The sequence below is a fragment of the Pseudophryne corroboree genome, assembly GCF_028390025.1.
Source record: "Pseudophryne corroboree isolate aPseCor3 chromosome 11 unlocalized genomic scaffold, aPseCor3.hap2 SUPER_11_unloc_5, whole genome shotgun sequence".
Classification (NCBI taxonomy): domain Eukaryota; kingdom Metazoa; phylum Chordata; class Amphibia; order Anura; family Myobatrachidae; genus Pseudophryne; species Pseudophryne corroboree.
In genome coordinates, this window is record NW_026967481.1 from 738,469 (window position 1) to 754,547 (window position 16,079).

Consider the following 16,079-nt stretch of genomic DNA (forward strand, 5'->3'; position numbering starts at 1 on the left):
AGGCGTGACTGGGCAGAGAAGGAGGCAGATTATTCTCCTCAGCACCAGCATGTACAGCACTGATCAGGGCAGCATCAGAGGCAGGACAGGACAGAGAAGGACGCAGATTATTCTCCTCAGCACCAGCATGTACAGCACTGAGCAGGGCAGCATCAGAGGCAGGACGGGGCAGAGAAGGAGGCGGATTATTCTCCTCAGCACCAGCAGTTACAGCACTGAGCAGGGCAGCATCAGAGGCAGGACAGGACAGAGAAGGACGCAGATTATTCTCCTCAGCACCAGCATGTACAGCACTGAGCAGGGCAGCATCAGAGGCAGGACGGGGCAGAGAAGGAGGAGGATTATTCTCCTCAGCACCAGCATGTACAGCACTGATCAGGGCAGCATCAGAGGTGGGACGGGGCAGAGAAGGAGGTGGATTATTCTCCTCAGCACCAGCATGTACAGCACTGAGCAGGGCAGCATCAGAGGCAGGACGGGGCAGACAAGGAGGAGGATTATTCTCCTCAGCACCAGCATGTACAGCACTGAGCAGGGCAGCATCAGAGGCGGGACATGGACAAAAGGTTGGCAGGAACAAGGTCGACATGGAAAAAGGTCGACATGAGTTTTTTATGTTTTTTTGGTGTCGTTTTCTTCGTAGAGTGACCGGGAACCCCAATTAGTGCACCGCGTCCCCTCGCATGGCTCGCTTCGCTCGACATGCTTCGGGCATGGTGCCTTCGCTCCGCTACCGCTTCGCTCGGCACACTTTACCGTTCCAATCGTAGTCCACGTGGATCGTTAAGTATGAAAAGGTTCAAAAAAGAAAAAAATAATGAAAAACTCATGTCGACCTTTTTCCATGTCGACCTTGTTCCTGTCGACCTTTTGTCCATGTCGACCTAAGATGTGTCGACAAATTGGCGTCGACCTAAGGTGTGTCGACCTTTGTGCTGTCGACCTGGAGTCCGGATGCCGCCAAAACAATCCCCCTGTTAGTGTGGATCCAAACCACGTATCACCACCAAATGAATCAGAGGGCGCTTAAGTGCTTTCTAGTAGACCAGCAATCCATACAATCAATATGGATCAGTAGAAAAAAAATTTTTTTTATAAAATAGGCTCAATTCAACATTGATAGATCAGCAAACCCTTTTTCACATACACATAATATTGAACATAATTATATGTCAGCAGATTTATTTATTTATTATTTTATTAACAGTTTCTTATATAGCGCAGCAAATTCCGTTGCGCTTTACAATTGGAAATAACAATAACAAACTGGGTGATAAACAGTCATAGAGGTAGGAAGGCCCTGCTCGCAAGCTTACAATCTATAGGGAAATAGGCATATGTACACAAGGAAAGGTGCTATCTATTGCATAGCTGTCTGCCAGATTGGAAAGGTTCTTGGAGGGCTGTATGATATGGTCACACAGCAATGATGAACCGGGGTTGAGAGGAAGGGAAAGTGAAGAATGTGAAGACATGTGAGGATGAGGGTGGACTGTGCAGAGTGGATGCAATTTGATAGGAAGGTTTATGATGGTTATGTGGGCGGTTCTGGAATTTGATAATCTTACCTAAAGAGGTGAGTTTTCAGGGAGCGCTTGAAGGTTTGGAGACTAGCGGAGAGTCTTATTGTGCGTGGTAGAGCATTCCACAGAGTGGGTGCAGCCTGATGAAAGTCCTGCAATCGTGAGTGGGAGCGAGTAATGAGTGTGGATGAGAGACGTAGATCTTGTGAAGAGCGAAGAGGTCGGGTTGGGAGATATTTTAAGATAAGCAAAGTGATGTACGTTGGTGTAGTTTGGTTAATGGCCTTGTGTGTGAGTAAAAGTATTTTATATTGAATGCGGTAGAATACAGGTAACCAATGGAGGGACTGACAGAGTGGATCTGCAGACGATGAACGTCTAGCGAGGAAGATAAGCCTCGCCGCTGCATTCAGAATGGATTGTAGTGGTGAGAGTCTCGTTTTGGGAAGACCAGTCAGGAGACTATTCCAATAATCAATGCGGGAGATAATGAGAGCGTGGATTAGAGTGTTAGCACTGTCTTGTGTAAGGTATGGTCGTATTTTGGATATGTTTTTTAGATGCATGTAACATGATTTTGAGACAGAGTGAATGTGGGGATAAAGGACAGATCAGAGTCAAGGATGACACCTAGGCAGCGAGCTTGTGGGGTAGGGTAGATAGTCGAGTTTTCAACAGTGATAGAGATATCAGGTTGGTACCTACTATTGGCCGGTGGAAATTTAATTAACTCTGTCTTTGAAATATTAAGTTTGAGGTGGCGAGATGTCATCCAGGATGAGATGGCAGAAAGACATTCAGTGACACGGTCCAGTACAGATAGGGACAAGTCAGGGGAGGATAGGTAGATTTGAGTATCATCTGCGTACAGATGATACTGAAAACCAAAAGAGCTGATTAGTTTACCAAGAGATGAGGTATAGATAGAGAAAAGCAGAGGACCCAAGACTGAGCCTTGCGGTACTCCAACTGAAAGAGGTAGCGAAGAGGAGGTAGATTCAGAGAAGCGAACACTGAAGGAGCGATTAGATAGGTAGGATAGGAACCAAGAAAGGGCTGTGTCTTGAAGACCTAGGGATTGTAGTGTCTGTATGAGAAGAGAGTGGTCTACAGTGTCAAATGCAGCAGATAGATCTAGAAGAATAAGTAGTGAGTAGTGGCCTTTAGACTTCATAGTGACCAAATCATTAACCACTTTAGTCAGTGCCGTCTCTGTGGAATGTTGGGAACGGAAGCCTGACTGAAGTGGGTCCAACAAAGTGTATGAGTTAAGAAAGTGTGTGAGTCGAGTGTAGGCAAGTCTCTCAAGTAGCTTAGAGAGACAAGGGAGCTGAGAGATAGGGCGGTAGTTTGAGAGAGCATTAGGGTCAGAATTTTGTTTTTTTTAAATGGGAGTAATCACTGCATGCTTGAAGAGTGAAGGAAAAATACCAGTAGAGAGAGAGAGATTACAGATGTTAGTTAAGGTTGGGATGAGCACCAGAGACAGAGCTTTACTTATTTGTGAGGGTAAAGGATCAAGAGGAGAGGTAGTAGAGAAGCAGGATGAGAAGAGTGATGATACTTCATCTTCATGTGTGGGATCAAATGAAGAGAGAGTGCCAGAGGGTTCAGGTAAAGAACAGAGCAGGTCACTGGCTGCCGAAGAGCATACCATTTCATCTCGGATCTTATCACTCTCCTTGAAGTAGGAAGCAAGATCCTGTGCCTTGATAGTGGCTGGTGGGGTAGGTGCGGGAGGATTCAGAAGTGATTGTAACAGTGGGGTATTGCTCTTCACAACCCTTAAGGGTGTTACAATCTGCTGACATATAATTATGTTCAATATTATGTGCATGTGGAAAAGGGTTTGCTAAACAATCAATATTGAATTGAGCATATTTTACGTAAAAAAATGTTTTTCTACTGAGACATATTGACTAGCTGTATGGATTGCTGGTCTATTATAAAGCAATTAAGCGCCCTCTGATTCATTTGGTGGTGATTTTATATATATATATATATATATATATATATGGGTGTAGTACGGGTGACCGGCGGTCTACTGACCGCCGGTCACCTTACCGACGCCGGGATCCCGGCAGCATACCGACGCCGGGATCCCGGCGGGGAGGGGCGAGTGCAGCAAGCCCCTTGCGGGCTCGGTGGCGACCTGCGGTCGCCACGGGTTCTATTCCCACTCTATGGGTGTCGTGGACACCCACGAGTGGAAATAGTCCCTATTGGTCGGCATGCCGACCATCGGGATAGTGAGCCGTCGGGCTCACGGAGGAGGTCATGTGACTGTCGGTCAGCAGACCGGCGGTCACATGACTACCACCCTATATATATATATATATATATACAGGGCCGGCAAGAGAAATCTTGGGGCCCGGTACACCAATTTCTACGGGGCCCCCCACCATGCCTTGACTCCTCCCCCCCCTTACAAAGCACAAAGTCGCTGTAAAAAATATATATATATATATATATATATATATATATATATATATATATATATACACACACACACACATATACTGTATATATATATATATATATATAAAATATACAGTATATATATTATAATTTATACATATATATACACACACACATATATATATATATATATATATATATATATATATATATATGGTCCTTGTATGGGCGGCATACAAGGACCATATACACAGATGCAGATCTGAGGGGAGGGCACCGGAGCAAGGTGAACGGAAGTCCGGAGTGCCAGGGACATTTTTTGTATATATATATATATATATATATATATATATATATATATACACACATAGAACTCACCATACACACATTTATATAGAATAATAAGGCAGTACCTTGACATAGTATACAGTATGACGGGCTGTGAGGGTGCCATCCAGACAGAGGTAGTGCTGCGGGCAGCTGCTATAAGGAGCCCTGACTCACACAGTCAGTGTAGCCTGTGTTTGCTGCTCTGCTGCCCGGCTCTTCAGCGGCAGCGGCAGCAGATCGTCAGACAGGGACGGGGCGGCAGAGAGGCATGCCGCAAGCATAATGAAGGCAACAAAGCGAAGACCAACCAGACCAAGCAAGTGATGGGGCCAGGGCCGGTGCTAGGGTGTTCGGCGCCCCCCTGCAAACTATAAATTTGCGCCCTCCCATATTCCTTTGGCGCGCACCGGGAAAAGGGGTGTGGTCTCACAAGTAAGGGGCATGGCCACACAATAGTACCCCCATTCAAAATTACGCCACAATGTAGCACAATCTTATTCATCTTATACGTAATGCCCCACCCGTAGTAGTAGCGTCCTTATATGTAATGCACCCCAGTAGTAGTAGCATCCCTATGCATAATGCCCCCAGTAGTAGTAGCATCCTTATACATAGTGCACCCCCAGTAGTAGGAGCGTCCTTATACGTAAGGCCCCCCAAGTAGTAGTAGTATTGCTATATGTAATGCCCCCCAAGTAATAGTAGCATCCTATACATAATGCCCCCCCCAAGTAGTAGTATCGTCCTCATACGTAATGACCCCCCCATTAGTAGCGTTGTTACACGTAATGGCCCCCCCTGTAGTAGTAGTGTCCTTAAAGCACACATAAACGCACACAGACATACCACACACACACACACACACACACACACACACACACACACACACTCTACACACACTTCCCTCTCACCCTTCACTTACCTAAGCCAGTCTCCCTCTGAGTCTGTACACTATAGTAGCAGCCTGGTCGGTGTAGCTCCGCCCCCTTTGGTGCCGTTTAGCCCCGCCCCTTCCGTACCGTGAAGCTCCGCCCCCTTTTGTCCCATACACAGCGCTGTCCTGTCACACAGGTGAGGGGAGGGGAGCGGAGGGAGGAGGATTTTAATGCTACAAGCGCCGCTGCCAGTGCCTGTCATACAGGCACAGCAGCAGCAGTGGGGACAGGACGGCGCAGCAGGGAAGGAATGCAGAGCAGGGGGAGCGCCTCTCCGTCCCAGCGCCTCCCTGCACTGCATCCCTTCGCTGAGCAGGTAGCGCCGGGCCTGGATGGGGCCCCCCTGAAGCTCGGGGCCCGGGAGGGTTGTCCCCTTTGACCCCCCCTGTCGCCGGGCCTGTATATATATAGTATTGGGTTGGGGTTTTGGAATCCGCACTGGATCAGATTGTAAATGAGTGATAGCAATTTTTACACAATTTTTATATGCCGTAAAAGGCAGAGATCATAATAGTAACCAACATAAAACTACCACTTCACCTGACTGGCTTTTGTGGGTAGTGTAGGGTTGGCGGTGCTCCCGGACATAAGTTCAGAACAAACTTGTGGGGGGGTTTTTGCGTAGAGGCAAAAAAAGGGACTGTTTTGGTGTCTCTCTGGGGCACACTTTTGATAAATTAACTTGTAAATGAAGATAGAATGGTGTGAAGTATAATCATAGAGATAAAACGTAACTGTTATTTCATATCAGACGATAAAAAAAGGGGGGAGACAAACAAAATAGACAAATAATGCTGTATATATCAGCAAGGTGAATAAAAAAGAATTAAATCACAATGTGACGATATGTGACTCTCTTAGTGTAAAGTAGGTGGCAGATGGTTTGTCCGCACACCCACTGGAAATAAGCGAGTATTGATGTTTGAATTTAATCAGAGCGAAAATTTGGTAAATCCTGTATTCTCTATAGATTTATTAATTTTTATACCTAAGTATATTCATGTGAGAGAAACAGGAAAAACCGGCTTTGACGACTCCGAACTCCTTCTAGTAAGTAACACAGATAATAGTGCTGCAAAGACTCATAGCGGTAAGATTACTGGTGAGTGAAGGATATATACACGGAAGGTGTATTCCTTGATACTACAGTACCCAGTATTCCCAGAGGGTCACCCTTTCTGGTACTGACCAGGCCCAATGCTGCTTGGCTTCCAAGATCAGACGAGATCGGGCATGTCCAGCATGGTATGACTGTAGATAGTCAAGTACATACCTATCTGCGTATGGAGAAACCAATTGCTTAATAGGTTTGGGCTGGTCTGGAAAAGTATGGGGGAAATTTAACCCAGTTACTTCAAAGTATCTGGGTACTGCGTCCCAGTGATTTGGGTGAAAAAATGATGAAGCCGGGTGCAAAGGGATTTATTCACATATATACAATATCGAAATTATGCATAGGGCAGCCCGTATTCTGATATTAACACTGGTGCCGAGTGTGTTATCGTTGTCAGATACCCAATTGTTTGCCCAAAGTGTAGCGTTCAAATACAGCTATATTAGTAATGTGAGTTTTATAAGGAACCATGAGAAAAACATGAAAAAAGAATCCTCAAGAAAGGCAAAACAATTTATACATACTCACTGTCTCTCACAACTTAGTTGTGGTGATATCTGTGAATATGTGACAGTTTCCCTACTGGCAGAGTGAAGTGTGCCAATAGAGCAAAAAGGTATACATATGTATATATGCACATCCAGGTAATTCAAACAATATATCAGTCTGCATTAGACAATTACAAGGTAGATATAAATATCTGCATAATCCAAGCAAAATTCTTGGTGGAATAATATTCAGGTAATTGAAATAATAGGTCAGTCTGAATTTAGATAAATCCAAGGTTTAGATAGATAAATGAATTACTAAATACTTTGCAGGAATACCATATGTTGTCACATGAAAAGCATAATGTTTAACATAAAATCCAGCACAAAAGCACAAAACCACAGTGTGATCATTGGTCTATCTGTTGCAAAGAAAAATTATTTTACACATATAAGACCTTATTTGTCATAATTTGTTCACAACAGACTATATGTATAGATCCTCTGTAAATTTGTTCAGATTCTCCTGAACAATGTCCTGACTTGGCTATTTGATCAGAGGGTTATAAGAATGGTGCACAAATTGCCATCTGATTGATAGTTTCTCTGTCTTGGTCTTGGATTATGCAGATATTTATATCTACCTTGTAATTGTCTAATGCAGACTGATATATTGTTTGAATTACCTGGATGTGCATATATACATATGTATACCTTTTTGCTCTATTGGCACACTTCACTCTGCCAGTAGGGAAACTGTCACATATTCACAGATATCACCACAACTAAGTTGTGAGAGACAGTGAGTATGTATAAATTGTTTTGCCTTTCTTGAGGATTCTTTTTTCATGTTTTTCTCATGGTTCCTTATAAAACTCACATTACTAATATAGCTGTATTTGAACGCTACACTTTGGGCAAACAATTGGGTATCTGACAACGATAACACACTCGGCACCAGTGTTAATATCAGAATACGGGCTGCCCTATGCATAATTTCGATATTGTATATATGTGAATAAATCCCTTTGCACCCGGCTTCATCATTTTTTCACCCAAATCACTGGGACGCAGTACCCAGATACTTTGAAGTAACTGGGTTAAATTTCCCCCATACTTTTCCAGACCAGCCCAAACCTATTAAGCAATTGGTTTCTCCATACGCAGATAGGTATGTACTTGACTATCTACAGTCATACCATGCTGGACATGCCCGATCTCGTCTGATCTTGGAAGCCAAGCAGCATTGGGCCTGGTCAGTACCAGAAAGGGTGACCCTCTGGGAATACTGGGTACTGTAGTATCAAGGAATACACCTTCCGTGTATATATCCTTCACTCACCAGTAATCTTACCGCTATGAGTCTTTGCAGCACTATTATCGGGTGGTCTTCTGTATGCCGGCGGTCGGGCTCCCGGCGCTCAGTATACCGGCGCCGGGAGCCCGACAGCCGGCATACCGACACTTATTTTCCCTCGTGGGGGTCCACGACCCCCATAGAGGGAGAATAAAATAGTGTGGCGCGCGTAGCGCGCCACCGTGCCCGTAGCGTGGCGAGCACAGCGAGCCCGCAAGGGGCTCATTTGCGCTCGCCACACTGTCGGTAAGCTGGCGGTCGGCCTCCCGGCGCCGGTATGCTGGTCGCCGGGAGCCCGACCGCCGGCCAGCCGTAGTGAACCCCTATTATCTGTGTTACTTACTAGAAGGAGTTCGGAGTCGTCAAAGCCTTTTTTTCCTGTTTCTCTCACATGAATATACTTAGGTATAAAAATTAATAAATCTATAGAGAATACAGGATTTACCAAATTTTCGCTCTGATTAAATACAAACATCAATACTCGCTTATTTCCAGTGGGTGTGCGGACAAACCATCTGCCACCTACTTTACATTAAGAGAGTCACATATCGTCACATTGTGATTTAATACTTTTTTATTCACCTTGCTGATATATACAGCATTATTTGTCTATTTTGTTCATCTCCCCCCTTTTTTTATCGTCTGATATGAAATAAAAGTTACGTTTTCTCTCTATGATTATACTTCACACCATTCTATCTTCATTTACAAGTTAATTTATCAAAAGTGTGCCCCAGAGAGACACCAAAACAGTCCCATTTTTTGCCTCTACGCAAAACCCCCCCCACATATATATATATATATATATATATATATATATATATATATAAAGAGAGAGAGAGAGAGAGAGACACACACACACACACATTGTATTTATATCCCAAATGGCACCGGCACTCAGGTAATAAAACAGGATGAAATATACTTTGCCTTTATTATTACCTGAATACAGCATATATACGAAGACCCTTTGCAAGAGGCACCAGAGGACGGCACTGGGGACTGTTCTATATTTTATTACGCAAGTGCAGCTACTGAGTGTCCCAGCAATATGCCACCAGTGCAGGATCTAGCACAGTGCTACCGTCTGCTCTGTGCCACTGAGTCCTGTGACTGCATCCGACAAGTGTCCCAGCAATATGCCGCCAGCGCAGGATCTAGCACAGTGCTACCGTCTGCTCTGTGCCACTGAGTCCTCTGACTGCATCCGACAAGTGTCCCAGCAATATGCCGCCAGCGCAGGATCTAGCACAGTGCTACCGTCTGCTCTGTGCCACTGAGTCCTCTGACTGCATCCGACAAGTGTCCCAGCAATATGCCACCAGTGCAGGATCTAGCACAGTGCTACCGTCTGCTCTGTGCTACTGAGTCCTCTGACTGCATCCGACAAATGTCCCAGCAATATGCCGCCAGCGCAGGATCTAGCACAGTGCTACCGTCTGCTCTGTGCTACTGAGTCCTCTGACTGCATCCGATAAGTGTCCCAGCAATATGCCACCAGCGCAGGATCTAGCACAGTGCTACCGTCTGCTCTGTGCCACTAAGTCCTCTGACTGCATCCGATAAGTGTCCCAGCAATATGCCACCAGCGCAGGATCTAGCACAGTGCTACCGTCTGCTCTGTGCTACTGAGTCCTCTGACTGCATCCGACAAGTGTCCCAGCAATATGCCGCCAGCGCAGGATCTAGCACAGTGCTACCGTCTGCTCTGTGCTACTGAGTCCTATGACTGCATCCGACAAATGTCCCAGCAATATGCCACCAGCGCAGGATCTAGCATAGTGCTACCGTCTGCTCTGTGCCACTGAGTCCTCTGACTGCATCCGACAAGTGTCCCAGCAATATGCCGCCAGCGCAGGATCTAGCACAGTGCTACCGTCTGCTCTGTGCTACTGAGTCCTCTGACTGCATCCGACAAGTGTCCCAGCAATATGCCGCCAGCGCAGGATCTAGCACAGTGCTACCGTCTGCTCTGTGCTACTGAGTCCTCTGACTGCATCCGACAAGTGTCCCAGCAATATGCCGCCAGCGCAGGATCTAGCACAGTGCTACCGTCTGCTCTGTGCCACTGAGTCCTCTGACTGCATCCGACAAGTGTCCCAGCAATATGCCACCAGTGCAGGATCTAGCACAGTGCTACCGTCTGCTCTGTGCTACTGAGTCCTCTGACTGCATCCGACAAGTGTCCCAGCAATATGCCGCCAGCGCAGGATCTAGCACAGTGCTACCGTCTGCTCTGGGCCACTGAGTCCTCTGACTGCATCTGACAAGTGCCCCAGCAATATGCCGCCAGCGCAGGATCTAGCACAGTGCTACCGTCTGCTCTGGGCCACTGAGTCCTCTGACTGCATCCGACAAGTGTTCCAGCAATATGCCGCCAGCGCAGGATCTAGCACAGTGCTACCGTCTGCTCTGTGCTACTGAGTCCTCTGACTGCATCCGACAAGTGTCCCAGCAATATGCCGCCAGCGCAGGATCTAGCACAGTGCTACCGTCTGCTCTGGGCCACTGAGTCCTCTGACTGCATCCGACAAGTGCCCCAGCAATATGCCGCCAGCACAGGATCTAGCACAGTGCTACCGTCTGCTCTGGGCCACTGAGTCCTCTGACTGCATCCGACAAGTGTTCCAGCAATATGCCGCCAGCGCAGGATCTAGCACAGTGCTATCGTCTGCTCTGGGCCACTGAGTCCTCTGACTGCATCCGACAAGTGCCCCAGCAATATGCCACCAGCACAGGATCTAGCACAGTGCTACCGTCTGCTCTGGGCCACTGAGTCCTCTGACTGCATCCGACAAGTGTCCCAGCAATATGCCACCAGCGCAGGATCTAGCACAGTGCTACCGTCTGCTCTGTGCTACTGAGTCCTCTGACTGCATCCGTCAAGTGCCCCAGCAATATGCCGCCAGCACAGGATCTAGCACAGTGCTACCATCTGCTCTGTGCTACTGAGTCCTCTGACTGCATCCGACAAGTGCCCCAGCAATATGCCGCCAGCGCAGGATCTAGCACAGTGCTACCGTCTGCTCTGTGCTACTGAGTCCTCTGACTGCATCCGACAAGTGTCCCAGCAATATGCCGCCAGCGCAGGATCTAGCACAGTGCTACCGTCTGCTCTGTGCTACTGAGTCCTCTGACTGCATCCGACAAGTGCCCCAGCAATATGCCGCCAGCGCAGGATCTAGCACAGTGCTACCGTCTGCTCTGTGCTACTGAGTCCTCTGACGGCATCCGACAAATGTCCCAGCAATATGCCGCCAGCGCAGGATCTAGCACAGTGCTACCGTCTGCTCTGTGCTACTGAGTCCTCTGACTGCATCCGACAAGTGTCCCAGCAATATGCCGCCAGCGCAGGATCTAGCACAGTGCTACCGTCTGCTCTGGGCCACTTACATATTTCTTCAACAGTTTTGCTATAAAAAAATTTAACATTCTTAAACCAGCAGAGATATATACATAATAATCTACATCTAACTCTGTAATAAGATTACCTGGTTGAGATCAATAAGTTGCGGGTAGGCGCCCATCATCTGAATGGCAATCTTGACAATATTTTTGGCGGGCTCCATATTGGCTGCGTGTAGCTGCAGGGGTGACAACAAGAGCATTACTTCCAGGAGATGGGTGGACGCTTCTACCATCACCTTCCTGCCAATGGGCCTAATACAGGTGCGGGTGCTGCTGCCATTGCCATCTTTTACTGTACGACTACGTGCTTATATGTGCAGAAGCTAACCTGAAAATGCCATGACACGCCCGCGTTACCCACCACGCCCCATTATCACACACAAACGCTGTCTCCTGTTACTCACTTTGTGACCGATTCCTCAATGCGACAGCAATCAATTCCCTCGCTGCACATGCGCACTGTGGCTCAGACACATGCGCAGTGAAAAACCATCGGGCGATTTGCGTACAACAGCAGCATAGCGACCGCATCTGAATTAGGCTCAGTGTGCACTGGATATATGTATATGTCCTATATACCAATAATGGGTGCAGTTGGGGTGTGGTTGGCCGGCCAGCGCTGCAGCACCCGTATAGCGGACAGTATGAAGTATATGGGATGGATATGTGCAATGTAAAAATACATTCAATCAATCAGTGTGCAAAAAGTGGAATTTCATTGATTGGAAATGGCATTAACCATATGTGTCCTGGTCTGCACAACCCTCGCGTTGCCTGAGCTGATGACTGGCCAAGTCTCAGACTCTTCAGTAATTGGATCAGTGGCTGTATCAGAGCAATGGGGCAGATGTACTAAGCCTAGACAAGGCATAAAGCAGTGAAAACCCACCAGCCAATCATTACGGATTGAAAAATGACAGGAGCTGATTGGCTGGTGCGTTATCACCTTGCACTTATCACTGCTTTATCCCTCTCCAGGCGTAATACATCTGTGTATGTGGTACTAGAGGAGTATACGGTCAGATGTTATAGTGGTACTAGAGGAGTATACGGTCAGATATTACGCGGTACTAGAGGAGTATATGGTCAGATATTATAGTGGTACTAGAGGAGTATATGGTCAGATATTATGTGGTACTAGAGGAGTATATGGTCAGATATTATGTGGTACTAGAGGAGTATACGGTCAGATATAGTGGTACTAGAGGAGTATACGGTCAGATATTACGTGGTACTAGAGGAGTATATGGTCAGATATAGTGGCACTAGAGGAGTATATGGTCAGATATTATAGTGGTACTAGAGGAGTATACGGTCAGATATTATAGTGGCACTAGAGGAGTATATGGTCAGATATTATAGTGGCACTAGAGGAGTATATGGTCAGATATTATAGTGGCACTAGAGTATATGGTCAGATATTATAGTGGCACTAGAGTATATGGTCAGATATTATAGTGGCACTGTGGCAAATGGGACATTAATTTGTATCCAGCGATATAAGAATTGTATGTAATGTCTACGTGTATATTGTAATGGAGTCTGCGACACAAAATGGTTTCCAACCTGTCCTTTAAATGAACCCATAACTACATAGATATGGGAGTAGAGGACACTGATGTATAGTGGGAGAGTCAGAGGTTAGTTTAGGGCTCTTACCTTATCTAAGAAGCTATAAATGACATTACCACAAGCCAGGCCAGGCCAAGAAACCTGACCTCTTGAAACTTAAAAGAAAGACCAGTTGTTGAAAGTGAAACCAAATGAAGCCTGGTTGTTACTGCCCAGGTACCCAGCATTGAGAGAGTTAAGGAAAGGGCGGGGGGCCTGCAGCTATGAGGGGGCTATACACACACACACACACACACACACACACACACACACACACACACACACACACACACACACACACACACACACACACACACACACTCTGTTGTGTTCATTCTCTGAGGGAAGCAGCCAGGAGCTGGGAATGCACCATATATATCTTACATTGTGAGATCCCTTCACACAGAAGGCTGAGGCGGAGTAAGTTAGGCTTCTGAAATTATTCTCTTTTTGTTTATTGAGACTGCTAGTAACCTGTATATCTTTTCTAAACTCCTTATATTCTTTGTAATCTTTTTACCATTGTAAACCTGAAGATATTTCTTGATTATAATAAACATATAATTAGATCAGACTGCTGTGTTCTTGAACCTAAGTCAAGCCAAGTGAAGTACGTTACCTATTGTTTTCATGAGATATTGAGATTGGTGATTACAGGTGAAGCTAAAGACGCCTGCAACATCCATAATACGTTGAAAAGTCTTTGCTGGTGGCAGTGGAGATTCGCACGGCGCTGGCGCAACTCTCGAATTGGTGTATCTGGAGAGTGGGGCGGCCGGGGTCCGTGACAGGCACTAAAGGAGTATATGGTCATCAGATATTATAGTGGCACTAGAGGAGTATATGGTTGAATATTATGTGGTACTAGAGGAGTATATGGTCAGATATTATAGTGGCACTAGAGGAGTATATGGTCAGATATTATAGTGGCACTAGAGGAGTATATGGTTGAATATTATAGTGGCACTAGAGGAGTATATGGTTGAATATATGTGGTACTAGAGGAGTACATGGTCAGATATTATGTGGTACTAGAGGAGTATATGGTCAGATATTATAGTGGTACTAAAGAAGTATATGGTTGAATATTATGTGGTACTAGAGGAGTACATGGTCAGATATTATGTGGTACTAGAGGAGTACATGGTCAGATATTATGTGGTACTAGAGGAGTACATGGTCAGATATTATGTGGTACTAGAGGAGTACATGGTCAGATATTATGTGGTACTAGAGGAGTACATGGTCAGATATTATGTGGTACTAGAGGAGTACATGGTCAGATATTATGTGGTACTAGAGGAGTACATGGTCAGATATTATGTGGTACTAGAGGAGTACATGGTCAGATATTATGTGGTACTAGAGGAGTATATGGTTGAATATTATAGTGGCACTAGAGGAGTATATGGTTGAATATTATGTGGTACTAGAGGAGTACATGGTCAGATATTATGTGGTACTAGAGGAGTATATGGTCAGATATTATAGTGGTACTAAAGAAGTATATGGTTGAATATTATGTGGTACTAGAGGAGTACATGGTCAGATATTATGTGGTACTAGAGGAGTATATGGTCAGATATTACAGTGGTACTAAAGAAGTATAGGGTTGAATATTATGTGGTACTAGAGGAGTACATGGTCAGATATTATGTGGTACTAGAGGAGTATATGGTCAGATATTATAGTGGTACTAAAGAAGTATATGGTTGAATATTATGTGGTACTAGAGGAGTACATGGTCAGATATTATGTGGTACTAGAGGAGTATATGGTCAGATATTATAGTGGTACTAAAGAAGTATATGGTTGAATATTATGTGGTACTAGAGGAGTATATGGTCAGATATTATGTGGTACTAGAGGAGTACATGGTCAGATATTATGTGGTACTAGAGGAGTATATGGTTGAATATTATGTGGTACTAGAGGAGTACATGGTCAGATATTATGTGGTACTAGAGAAGTATATGGTCAGATATTATAGTGGTACTAGAGGAGTATATGGTCAGATATTATAGTGGTACTAAAGAAGTATATGGTTGAATATTATGTGGTACTAGAGGAGTACATGGTCAGATATTATGTGGTACTAGAGGAGTATATGGTCAGATATTATAGTGGTACTAAAGAAGTATAGGGTTGAATATTATGTGGTACTAGAGGAGTACATGGTCAGATATTATGTGGTACTAGAGGAGTATATGGTCAGATATTATAGTGGTACTAAAGAAGTATAGGGTTGAATATTATGTGGTACTAGAGGAGTACATGGTCAGATATTATGTGGTACTAGAGGAGTATATGGTCAGATATTATAGTGGTACTAAAGAAGTATAGGGTTGAATATTATGTGGTACTAGAGGAGTACATGGTCAGATATTATGTGGTACTAGAGGAGTATATGGTCAGATATTATAGTGGTACTAAAGAAGTATATGGTTGAATATTATGTGGTACTAGAGGAGTACATGGTCAGATATTATGTGGTACTAGAGGAGTATATGGTCAGATATTATAGTGGCACTAAAGAAGTATAGGGTTGAATATTATGTGGTACTAGAGGAGTACATGGTCAGATATTATGTGGTACTAGAGGAGTATATGGTCAGATATTATAGTGGTACTAAAGAAGTATATGGTTGAATATTATGTGGTACTAGAGGAGTACATGGTCAGATATTATGTGGTACTAGAGGAGTATATGGTCAGATATTATAGTGGTACTAAAGAAGTATATGGTTGAATATTATGTGGTACTAGAGGAGTACATGGTCAGATATTATAGTGGTACTAAAGAAGTATATGGTTGAATATTATGTGGTACTAGAGGAGTATATGGTCAGATATTATGTGGTACTAGAGGAGTACATGGTCAGATATTATGTGGTA

At 44.9% G+C, this 16,079-nt stretch overlaps 1 protein-coding gene and 2 pseudogenes across 1 annotated transcript in view; 1 reads left to right on the plus strand and 2 right to left on the minus strand.

Moving 5' to 3' along the window:
• The window catches only part of ELMO3 (engulfment and cell motility 3), a 431,301-nt gene that overhangs the window by 393,569 nt on the left and 21,653 nt on the right, over positions 1-16,079 (minus strand). The window contains exon 2 of the mRNA XM_063948699.1: positions 11,657-11,749. Coding sequence (XP_063804769.1) covers positions 11,657-11,734 — 78 coding nt within the window. The 5' untranslated portion in view covers positions 11,735-11,749. The remainder of the gene's footprint in view (positions 1-11,656; positions 11,750-16,079) is intronic.
• On the minus strand, positions 6,347-6,465 carry LOC134982196 (5S ribosomal RNA; annotated as a pseudogene).
• Positions 7,994-8,112, plus strand: LOC134982197 (5S ribosomal RNA; annotated as a pseudogene).